The sequence below is a fragment of the Manis pentadactyla genome, chromosome 7 (genome assembly GCF_030020395.1).
Source record: "Manis pentadactyla isolate mManPen7 chromosome 7, mManPen7.hap1, whole genome shotgun sequence".
Lineage (NCBI taxonomy): Eukaryota > Metazoa > Chordata > Mammalia > Pholidota > Manidae > Manis > Manis pentadactyla.
In genome coordinates this window covers 138,776,444-138,788,785 of record NC_080025.1, presented here as the reverse complement: position 1 = coordinate 138,788,785, position 12,342 = coordinate 138,776,444, and the positions used below count along the sequence as shown (strand labels likewise).

At 37.8% G+C, this 12,342-nt stretch overlaps 1 protein-coding gene across 1 annotated transcript; it reads right to left on the bottom strand.

The window, feature by feature from the left end:
• Window positions 1-951: 951 nt before the first annotated feature.
• On the bottom strand, window positions 952-1,884 carry LOC118932579 (olfactory receptor 2A25). The gene has a single exon (XM_036926184.2). The coding sequence runs from the start codon at window positions 1,882-1,884 to the stop codon at window positions 952-954; it is 933 nt and encodes a 310-aa protein (XP_036782079.2).
• Window positions 1,885-12,342: the final 10,458 nt, after the last annotated feature.

Below are 12,342 nucleotides of genomic sequence, written 5' to 3'. Positions count from 1 at the left end.
TATATTCCTTAAGACTCTTTCCCTTGAAGCAGGGCTCATGCTCTTCCTAATTTAAGTTGGTTATACCTTAGAAAAAGTCACTATCATAGGAACACATAGGAATCTATACAAATAAGTCAATGCACACCTATTTTTGATGGAGAAGACAGTTGTTGAATTTAAAATATTTAAATAATTATTATGTCATCAATCTCTCCCAATTCCTAAATCTTAAATATCCATTTTTAAAAACTTGAAGTATATTTGGCACCAAAGCAAAAATAAATAATTAGGACTACATAAAACTAAAAGCTTTTGCATGGTGAAGAAGACCATAAACAAAATGAAAAGGCAACCTACTGAATGGGAGAACATATTTGCAAATCATATCCAATAGAGGTTAATATCTAAAATATCCAAAAGAACTCATACAACTCAACACCAAAAAAACAAATAATCTGATTAAAGAATGGGCACAGGACCTGACCAGATATTTTTCCAAAAAAGACATAAGATGACCAATAGACGCATGAAAAGACTCAAAGTCACAAATCACCAAGGAAACGCAAATCAAAACCATAGTGAGACATCACCTCGCACCAGTCAGGATGGCTAGGATTAAATATTCTGCCAATACCTTGCTTTATCCTGTAAGATTCTGTCTACAAGTCCTGATTATGCAACAAAAATACACAAATTTATTTCCTCTTATTCAGAGTATTTCACATAATCACATTAAAGCACATACACTCTGCAGCCTGTCAGAAGATGCTTTCATTTTCCTGCGCAGCAATGACGTTTAATACCAGAAGGAGGGAAGTGGAATGGGTTTTCTTGAGAGGTAATCACAGGAAAATTTCAAGAAGATAAAAGGATGCACTAGAATATGTTTATGTATCCTGTATAAATATGGGATGGGATGGTTTCTCAGGTCCCTTGAAACTCAAGTTATTTTATTGTTCTCTAAGGCTCTCAGGCAGTTCTCTCTTTTCCAAATATCCTCTTCAGAGCAGCTTTGACTTCTTTGTTCCTCAGACTATAGATGAGGGGGTTGAGCATGGGATTGAAAAGGCTGTGAAACAGGAGGAGATATTTCTTTTGCTCCCTGGAGTTCCCATACCTGGGCCCAACGTACATGGTGATGGCTGAGCCATAAAAAAGCCCCACCACACAGAGGTGGGAGGAGCAGGTGGAGAAGGCTTTCTGGCGCCCCTCCCCTGACTGGATCTTCAGGACGGCATGTAGAATATGAATGTAAGATACCACGATAGAGGAGAAGGGTCCCACCAGCACAGACACTGCCCCAGCCCAAACCATGAGCTCATTGATGTGGGTATCTGCACAGGCAAGCTTGAGCACAGCTGTAATTTCACAGAAAAAGTGATTGATTTTCCAGGGTCCACAGAAGGGTAATGGCAGGAGTAACCCTAGATGAACTAGGGCCAGGAGGACTCCTAAAACCCAGGAAGTCCCCACCAGGGCGATGCACACTTTCCAGCTCACGACGGCAGAATACCGGAGGGGGCGGCAGATGGCCACATACCGATCATAGGACATCCCCACCAGGAGAAGACATTCCGTGTGAGCAAAAGTCAGAAAGAGAAAGGTCTGTGCCATGCAGCCAGCAAAGGAGATGGGCTTGGCTGGACGCAGGAGGTTCACCAGCATCTGGGGCACCGTGTTGCAGGCATAGGCTATGTCGACAGCGGCCAGGTGGCAGAGGAAGAAGTACATGGGGGTGTGCAGCTGGGGGTTCAGGGAGACGAGCCCCAGGATGGCCCCGTTCCCCAGCAGCGTGAGGGCGTAGAGCAGGGAGAAGAGCCCAAAGAGAAGCACCTGAATCCTCGGGCTGATGGGAAATCCCAGCAGGACGAACTCTGTGACAGAGGTCCGATTTCCCCCCATTTCCCTGTGAAAAAGACAACATAACTCACCAAATGTGAATGCCTGAGGGAAGTGTTTAAGCATGATGGGTCTGTCTGTGTCTTTCTTTGTTTCCTAAGAAAACACCTTCAGTGATATTCTCGTCCTGTTAGTAACTTATTAAGTAAAAACTACGCGTTCCAAATGAAAGAGAAGATTTTTTTCACCGTGATAACCTAAATGCTAATATTCTATTACAGTATTCAGTAAATCTTACATTTATTTCCAAACCAGCTTTCACCACCGTTCAAACATTAAACTGCCTTCATAGCAGTGGACAGTTTCCTGGATTCGGGATCATCCTTCTGTCAGGTTTCCTCATAAATGTGTGCCTTTAATATCTGAATTATTTGCTAGCCTTGTGATCTTCATTAGTAGCATAACCTTTTGAGTTAAGTTGAATGACTGGCAGCCAGTTGGCTACAATTCTGGGTAGATTTATATATTTTCATACCCACGGATGTTCTATCTGATCATGCTGTCCCATGACCAGGATGTTTCTACTGTGACCCCTCTTTATACTTTATGTGTATTTATATCCTATGTTTATATCATCTTTCTGTCATTTTTGTACTTATCTATATTTGAGTTTTACCAAAAGTGTTGCTACATCCTACAGTAAGAAATAGCTACCATGTATGCACATGAGTGTGTATATATATATATATATATATATATAAATGTACTTGAATCTTTAGTATGTGCAGTATGTACTTGGCATTTTCTACATTATTTGACTCCGTTTCATTAGTAAAAGTATGAGTTGAATGATTTCATGTTTCATGTTGGGTCATAACCTGGGGCTTAAAAAATTCTGATCTGTATCCAAGGCTAGAGCTAAGGTTCTAACTATAGGCTCACATTCATAGAATCTTTAACGTATTTTATAGCTTATTAACTCTAATGGAAAGAAATTACTATTTATCAGGAATCTTAAGATTTTTGTGGCTTTTAAGTTTTTTAAATCCTTCCACAGTAGAGGGTGTTCTGAGGTTTGAATCATTGTAGCTTTTAACCATTGCTTCTGTTTTCTTGCCTGTCTGACTCCATATCCTTCTTCGGTCCCGAATCCATCTGAACTTCACTAAAATAAAAATCTCAGAAAAATTCACCATCCAAATTGTCTGCAAAGTTAATATTTGAAAGGTTTCATAAGCAGAAGCGAGTCAGCCTTTGCCCTGCCTCAAAGGCAGAACCGGAATTCATAGAAGAAATTATTGGGAGATGGTTTTTACCTTATTTTAAGAAATAACTTTTAACAACTGGAACCACCTTCTTGAAAAGTTGTTTTTTAATAGGCCTCAACTTTATGTCAGTGAACATTTTAAGTTAGTGATTGTTTAACCACCTATTCAAGATGGGATTCATTGTCCTGAAATGTATAGGAAAGTGTTTGCTGTTTCATTTCAACCTTCTCGCAGTATCTAGAGTCAATGAAGACAGCAATGCTGTTTCTAAAATCTGATATGATGAAGCACCCAATAAACCGAAGTGGAAGGGCCAATGAGTATTGCCTCATCTTCCTCCTACCTGCAAATAGCTGCAACACAAAATATGAGATCCAAGGTATTTACTAAACAAAATCTGTGTCCTGCTACATGTCTCCGCTGAGGGTGCATAAGACAGCTGCTGTCTGCTGGTGTATATAACCTGCTTGGAATGACAGAACTGTTAAAGGGACTCAAAAGATGATGTCTCATATTTAAATAACTCACCAAAAGGAGGTTCACTTTCAAAAATAAAACCTTCAGGACCTTCGTCTGTAACAAACTCATATTGTGGTCAATGAGGCCTATTATTTGATGAAAACAGTACTTAATTTCATAAGGCAATAGAAAGGTTTGCAAGCAAGTCTCTCAAGCAGCTATTGTACCTTACAATTTAAATAAGAAATTCAACACTAAATGCATCAGAGCCAATGATCCATATCTAAAAGAGATGATAACTTTAAAATTATCCGATTAACTAAGTCTATACATAGCAGACATTTGACATTAATAGACAATAACAATTCTATTTTGCAGCTTTATCTTTTTTTTTTACAGCTTATCTGAAATTGTATAGTGAACAAACACTAGATAATATAACAAACTTAGCTCAGATTTACAGCTAAAAAATGAGAAGACAAACTGGATACGAGTTGGGTGAAGTAAAAGTACACCAGTAAAGTAAACAAATCTGTAAGTTAGTGTTGAAATTCTAGAAATACATTACAAGAAATACAATATCTTATATCTTAAAATACAATGCAATATCTAGAAGTACAGTACAAGAAAAAGTGGCTCAACAGAAGGCAACAGGATTTCTCTCAGAACAGACAGTTTTACTCTCTGCTTAGCTCACCCACCTCTCATCAGGCTTCTGAGCGTTTGGTGGAGGGAGAGGGGTAAAGACCCTTCATGCGTATTGTCATCCGTTTCTTCCAGGAGAGAGGGTCCTGTACTTATCTCCGATTTTCTCCAGAGGGGTGTTCAAGACAAGATGTGGCCGCTCATCTCTTCACTCACTGTGGGGCCCAAGATCACAAATGTAAGAAGCACTAGTATGACTTCTAGGACCCCTTCATACACCACGATTACCACAAGCTTGGATTTATTATGGTTTCAATAACTCCAGAATTTCCCCCACCACTAGCCCCCCCATAGATTAAGTGATATGTAGGGCAGATGAAACCCATGTATTTTTCCCATGCTCACTAGTATTAGCTGAGTTTCATATTACACTTGACCTGAACAGGTATCCTATACATATTTTTTTTCATCGGGTCACCACAAGGAATACAGTTCATAAAGCAAGACCAGGTAACTGTACCTATAGAAGCTACGGGGAACGTGATGAGGAGTCAGGGAAGAGCATGAGGTGTCCCAACCAGACTTGTTAAACCCTGTTTTATAGGATTTCACTCAAGTGCAGAAAGGAAAGGAAAACTCTCACCAGGCAACAATCTCTATTCTTTAATTTCCAGAGATTCAGAGCCCAAGGGAGAAAGAAACCCACAGTTCCCCTCAGTCTGTAAAAACTGCCATATTCCCTTCTTCCTGAAATGGAAATTAATTCTGGGGACTGTAACTGAGACAATTTGATGGTGCCTTTGTGATTTAAATTTCTCTCATTATTTTATCTATATCTATTCTTATACTCAAATATAAAGGAGGTAGAATATAATTTTCTCAAAGTTATTTCACTGTACATGCCAACCAAGAAAATAACAGGCCGATCATGGTTCACACCAAGAGCACTGACTGCAGGAGCTGGGGACTGGGGTTCCCTCCCTCAAACCTGCTCAAGAAGGGGTTTATTGGTGACCTAGAGTTCACACTGTACCCCAGGGCATCTGGCGCCTAGGGAGAGACAGTCATTATTACCTGCTCACGGTCCAATTTATTAGACATAGAAATGTATTAATTATATTTCTTCCTTTTCTAGTTCTAATTTGACTAGCATGTAAGTCTATTTTTCTCAAAATATTTAAGTTCTATTTTATCTGAAAAATACCTTTTGTTTGATATTGAAAATGCTGCAGTTTATTGATACTTACTTTACTTAGGATTTTTGGATTTATGTTAGCTTTTGAGCTGTATTCAATAAATGACTTTTCCTGTACAGTCCTTTCCCAGTTGTGTTATCAACATTGTATTAGCCTTGTAAAATAAACTAGACAGCTGTTCCTCTTTTTCTATTCTCAGGAAGGTTTCATATAATATGAAAATTAGCTGTTCCTTGAAGACTGGTAAATTTGCCCATAAAACTAGATGACTTAGTTTCTTCTGGTTGTATGATAATTTTGATCTCCAGTTCAATATTTTAAATATTTATTGTTCAGGTTTTCTATTTCTACAGAGGTTTTGGTAATATATCCTAATTTTAAAGTTTATTGAAATAAATTTTACTCACAGACTTCTTTATCATTTTAAAATATCCATTTTGCTCATATAACTTCTTATTCTTAACATTATATATATAGACCTTTTCCTTTTTTTTGCCATCAGTCCTGTTTTATTGATGTTTGTAAAAAGAATTAGTTTAAGTGATCCTTGTAATTCTTCACTTTTATCAATAAAATGTGCTTATGTAAATTATATTCTATCTTTATTTTAATTTTGGGTCATTTTCCTGAGTTGAATATTTAACTTAAGTATGTCTTATTTTTTAATAAAAGTAATTTGAGATATAAATTTGCTTCTTTCTATCATTTCAGCTATACATCTTGTTTGATATTCAGAACTTTTATTATTTTTAACTTCATCTTTAAAACAAAAATTATGTAGAAGTGCATTTTTAGGTCTCCAACTATTTTTATGACCTTTTGTTGACAATTTTAAATTTATTAGCATTGTGGTAAAATAATGAGTCCTTGGCATATTGATCCTTTGAAAATGGGAGGGGTTTTGTTGCTTTGTATATATTCAGTTTTGTAAAGTTTATATTGATTTGCTTTTTATTTATTTTTTTTACTGAAGTATAGTTGATATACAATATTATATTGGTTTCAAGTATGCAACATGGTGATTCAACAGTTATACACATTAATAAATCCTCACCTCACATACAAAGATGTTACAGAACCATTGACTATATTCTCCATGCTGCACTTCCATCCCTGTGAACGACTTATATTATGACTGAGATTTTGTGCCTCTTTATCCCCCTCACCCACCTCACCACCAGCTACCCCAATCCCTACCCCATGGTAACCACCCACCACTTCTCAATGTCTATGAGTCTACTACTGTTTTGTTCACTTTGTTTTGTTTTGTTTTTATATCCCACAAATAAGTGAAATTGTATGGTATTTTTCTGTCTCTGCCTGGCTCATTTCACTTAGCATAATACCCTCTAGGTTTATAAAATTGTCATAAATGGCAGGATTTCTTATTCCATTGTATATATGCACCACTTCTTTATCCATTCATCTATCGATGAACACTTTGGTTGCTTCCACAGCTTGGCTATTGTAAATAATGTGGCAATAAACATAGGGGTACATATATCTTTTCAAATCAGATAGTTTGTTTTCAGGTAAATACTTAGAAGTGGAGCTACTGAGTCAAATGGTATTTCTACTTTCAGTTTTTTTAGGAACCTCCATACTGCTTTCCATAGCGGTTGCACCAATTTACATTCCCACCAGCAGTAGGAGGGTCCTCTTTTCTCCACATCCTTGCCAACACTCATTATTTCTTGTCTTTGGGATAGTGGCCATTGTGACTGGTGTGAGGTGATATCTCATTGTGGTTTTGATTTGCATTTCCCTGATGATTAGTGATGTAGAGTATCTTTTCATGTGCCTGTTGGCCATCCGTATTTCTTCTCTGGAGAAGTGTCTGTTTAAGTCCTTTGCTCATTTTTTAATTGGGTTATTTGGTTTTTTGGTGTTGAGTCATATGGGTTCTTTATATATTTTGGATGTTTATCCTTTATCAAAAAATCACTTACAAATATATCCTCCCATACTGTGGTTTGCCTTTTTGTTTTGTTGATGGTGTCCTTTGCTGTACAGAAGCTTTTTAGTTTGATATAGTCCCACTTGTTCATATTTGCTTTTGTTTCCCTTGCCCAGGGAGACACACCCAGAAAAAATTGCTCATGCTTATGTTCAAGAGATTTTTGCCTAAATTTTCTTCTACAAGCTTATGGTTTCATGTCTTATGTTTAAGTCTTTAATCCATTTTGAGTTTACTTTTGTGTATGGAGTTAGACAGCAATCCAGTTTCATTCTCTTGCATGTGGCTGTCCAGTTTTCCTAACATTAGTTATTGAAGAGACAGTCTTTTCTTCATTGTATATTCATGGCTCCTTTATCATACATTGACCATATTTGTATGGGTTTATTTCTGAGCTCTCTATTCTGCTCCATTGATTTTTGGGTCTGTTCTTGTGCCATTACCATGTTGTTTTGATTACTGTAGCTTTGTAGTATAGCTTAAAGTCAGGGAGTGTAATACCCCAGCTTTGTTCCTTCTCAAGATTGCTTTGGCTAGTTCGGGGTCTTTTGTGATGCCACATGAATTTTAGGATTATTTGTCCTAATTCATTGAAAAATGCCATTGTTATTTGATAAGGATTGCATTGAATCTATAAATTACTTTAGGCAGGATGGCCATTTTGATATTATTAAATCTTCCTATCCATAAGCATGGGATAGATTTCCATTTATTTGTGTCTTCTTCAGTTTCTTTCACCAGTGACTTACAGTTTTCAGAATACAGGTCTTTCATGTCCTAGGTTAGATTTATTTCTAGTTATTTTATTCTTTTTGATGCAACTGTAAATGGAATTGTTTTCATGATTTCTCTTTCTGCTAGTTTGTTGTTAGTATATAGGAATGCAACAGATTTCTGTATATTGATTTTTTTATCCTGCAACTTTGTTGAATCCTGTTATTAGTTCTAATAGTGTTTGGTGGAGTCTTTAGGGTTTCTCACACATAGTATCATGTCATCTGCAAATAGGGGATAGTGACAGTTTCACTTCCTACTTACCAAGTTGGATGCCTTTTATTTCTTTATCTTGTCTGATTGCTATGGCAAGGAATTCCTATATTTATTAGAATGTAATGTATATTCTGTATTTCCTGGGTATAGAATTCTTAATATATCTACTAAATCAAACTTGTTAATTTGTTTTTCAGACTTTTATTTCTTTTTTTTTTCAGAATTATCTATTAGTTTCTGAAAGCATTTGCTAACTCCATCACTATGAAGTTGGATTTACATATCTTTTCATTATAATTCTCTGGATTTAAAAAAAAATGTTATATTGTTGCTATGTTGTTACATATATACATATTTATGATTATTACATCTTCTTTCTTGACTATTACCTTTATTATTATATAGTACCTCTTATACTAATGAATGCATTTTGCATGATATAAACTTAAATGCAAATGTCTGTCTAGTATTTACATTGTTACATCAACTTATTGTATATCTGCATGGGATATGTTCTTCAATACCATTAATTCCAGGTTCTCTTTGTGATTGTGTTTTGATTGCTCTTATAAGCACCATATAACTTTATTTTATGGGTTTAAAAATAGCAACATGAAAATAAGAGGACATAGTCTGTTTCCATTCGATGTAAATATTGAATATTTAGGGTTTCCACCATTTGTTTTTCTGTTTAGCATGTTCTTTCTTGGTTTTTATGTTCCTTCTTTCTTCTGTTAGCTTCATAAAGAGATGCTGCAACATTGTCTGACCTGGCTCCCAGTTCTCCTTACCTAACTGTTGTTTTGTCTTCACTTACTGATCAAAATTCCTAAATTTCTTGGGCATTTACACTCAGAGTACAGGCAACACACACACACACACACATATGCTCATACCTATAATTGGATTACCCTGAAACACACCAGGTAAATTTAGAAATGTTTTGTAGTAATTTTCTGTTCCTCAACTCTCATATCTGATATTTTTTAGAATCACTTATTACGATCCCAAATTTCAGAGTGTTTTTTAACTTCTCCCTGGGAATGCATGGGAATCCAACAGGAAAACATAAACTACCCTTGTATTTCAATAGAGAGAATTTAATATAACAAAATGCTTGAGGGGATATTGGAGAATTACAACAGTAAAAATGGAGCTCTCAGGGGGAGGCGGAGCCAACATGGTGGCGTGAGTAGGACAGTGGGAATCTCTTCCCAAAAACATATATATTTTTGAAAATACAACAAATACAACTAATCCTAAAAGAGAGACCAGAAGACACAGGACAACAGCCTGACTACTTCCACACGCGCGAGAGCCGAGAGCCTTGTGAAAGGGGTAAGATACAACCCTTGGCCCGGCGGGACCCGAGCACACCTCCCCCCAGCTCCCGGCGGGAGGGAGAGGGAGCCCAGGACTGCTGAACAGCCAGCCCCAGCCACCCGAACCAGAGCACAGACACAGTGCATGCATGGAGGGCTGGAAACTAGGGAAACAGGGCAGCAAGACCTCTGAGCAGGTGCCAAAACTGATGCCTCTGGGACAAACAAAAGCCAGTGCTTTTTGAAAGTCTTAAAGGGACAGGAATTTAACAGCAAGACGGAAACAACACAGGTCACAGCCCAGTGGCTGGAAATTACAGGGAAAACCAGGTGCACTAACCCCCTGGGCAACCTCTCTGAGACCCCTCATGGAGGTAAACAGCCAAACAGCCCCCACCCCGTCCATTACCCCTCCGGGAGCTGCGAAAATAGAGAAACAGCCTAAGGCAAAATGCCCACAGAAACGAAAATTCCTACACTTCGGCTGGGCAAGACACAAAGACCCAGCCTACACACAATTACCCAACACAAGCCACTAGGGGTCGCAGTTGTCCCAGTAAAGAAAGGCCAGTAGCAAGTGAAAAGTTTGGCTCTCCCAGCTGACAGCCAATAGCACCTGTCAACCTGAAAAGGCAAAAAAATATGATCCAGACAAGACTAACCCAGACAGCTTCGGCATCTGCTACATCTTCCCCTGAGAAGGAATCTGGGGAGATAGATTTAGCCAGTTTTCCTGAAAAAGAATTCAAAACAAAAGTCATAACCATGCTGATGGACTTGCAGAGAAATATGCAAGAACTAAGGAAGGAGAATTCAGAAATAAAACAAGCTCTGGAAGGACTTCAAAACAGAATGGACGATGTGTAAGGGACCGTTAATGGACTAGAAAACAGAGAGCAGGAACGCAGAGAAGCTGATGCAGAGAGAGATAAAAGGATCTCCAGGAATGAAAGAATTTTAAGACAGCTGAGTGACCATTTGAAAAGGAACAATATACAAATTATAGGGATACCAGAAGAAGTAGAGAGAGAAAAAGGGATAGAAAGTGTCTTTGAGGAAATAATTGCCGAAAACTTCCCCAAACTAGGGGAAGAAATGGCCTCTCAGACCACAGAGGTACACAGAACTCCCATGACAAGGGACCCAAGGAGGGCAACACCAAGACACATAATAATTAAAATAGCAAAGATCAAAGACAACGACAAAGTATTAAAGGCAGCCAGAGAGAAAAAAAAGGTTACCTACAAAGGAAAACCCATCAGGCTATCATCAGACTTCTCAACAGAAACCCTACAGGCCAGAAGAGAATGGCATGATATACTCAATGCAATGAAACAGAAGGGCCTCAAACCAAGACTACTGTATCCAGCACGAATATCATTTAAATATGAAGGAGGGATTAAACAATACCCAGACAAGAAAAAGTTGAGGACATTTGTCTCCCACAAACCACCTCTTCAGGGCATCCTACAGGGACTGCTCTAGATGGGAGCACTCCTAAAAAGAGCACACAACAAAACACCCAACATACAAAGAAGGGAGGAGGAGGAACAAGAAGGGAGAAAAATAAAGAATCAACAGACCGTGTTTATAATAGCTCAACAAGCGAGTTAAGTTAGACAGTAAGATAGTAAAGAAGCTAACGCTGAACCTTTGGTAACCACAAACTTAAAGCCTACAATGGCAATAAGTTCATACCTTTCAATAATCACCCTAAATGTAAATGGACTGAATGCACCAATCAAAAGAAACAGAGGAATAGAATGGATAAAAAAGCAAGATCCATCCATATGCTGCTTACAAGAGACTCACCTCAAACCCAAAGACATGCACAGACTTAAAGTCAAGGGATGGAAAAAGACATTTCATGCAAACAACAAAGAGAAGAAAGCAGGTGTGCAATTCTGGTATCAGACAAAACAGACTTCAAAATAAAGAAAGTAACAAAAGACAAAGAAGGACATCACATAATGATAAAGGGTTCAGTCCAACAAGAGGATATAACCATTATAAATATATATGCACCCAACACAGGAGCACCAACATATCTGAAACAAATACTAACAGAACTAAAGAAGGAAATAGAATGCAATGCATTCATTCTAGGAGACTTCAACACACCACTCACGCCGAAGGAGAGATCCACCAGACAGAAAATAAGTAAGGACACAGAGGCACTGAACAACACACTAGAACAGATGGACCTAATAGACATCTACAGAACTCTACATCCAAAAGCAACAGGATACACATTCTTCTCAAGTGCACATGGAACATTCTCCAGAATAGACCACATACTAGGACACAAAAAGAGCCTCAGTAAATTCCAAAAGATTGAAATCCTACCAACCGACTTTTCAGACAACAAAGGCATAAAACTAGAAATAAACTGTACAAAGAAAGCAAAAAGGCTCACAAACACATGGAGGCTTAACAACACGCTCCTAAATAACCAATGGATCAATGACCAAATCAAAATGGAGATCCAGCAATATATGGAAACAAACGACAACAACAACACTAAGCCCCAACTTCTGTGGGACACAGCAAAAGCAGTCTTAAGAGGAAAGTATATAGCAATCCAAGCATATTTAAAAAAGGAAGAGCAATCCCAAATGAATGGTCTAATGTCACAATTATCGAAATTGGAAAAAGAAGAACAAGTGAGGCTTAAGGTCAGCAGA

Bases quoted from the DNA above. Each gene is read 5' to 3' on its own strand.
- LOC118932579 (XM_036926184.2), bottom strand. From the start codon at position 1,884: ATGGGGGGAAATCGGACCTCTGTCACAGAGTTCGTCCTGCTGGGATTT.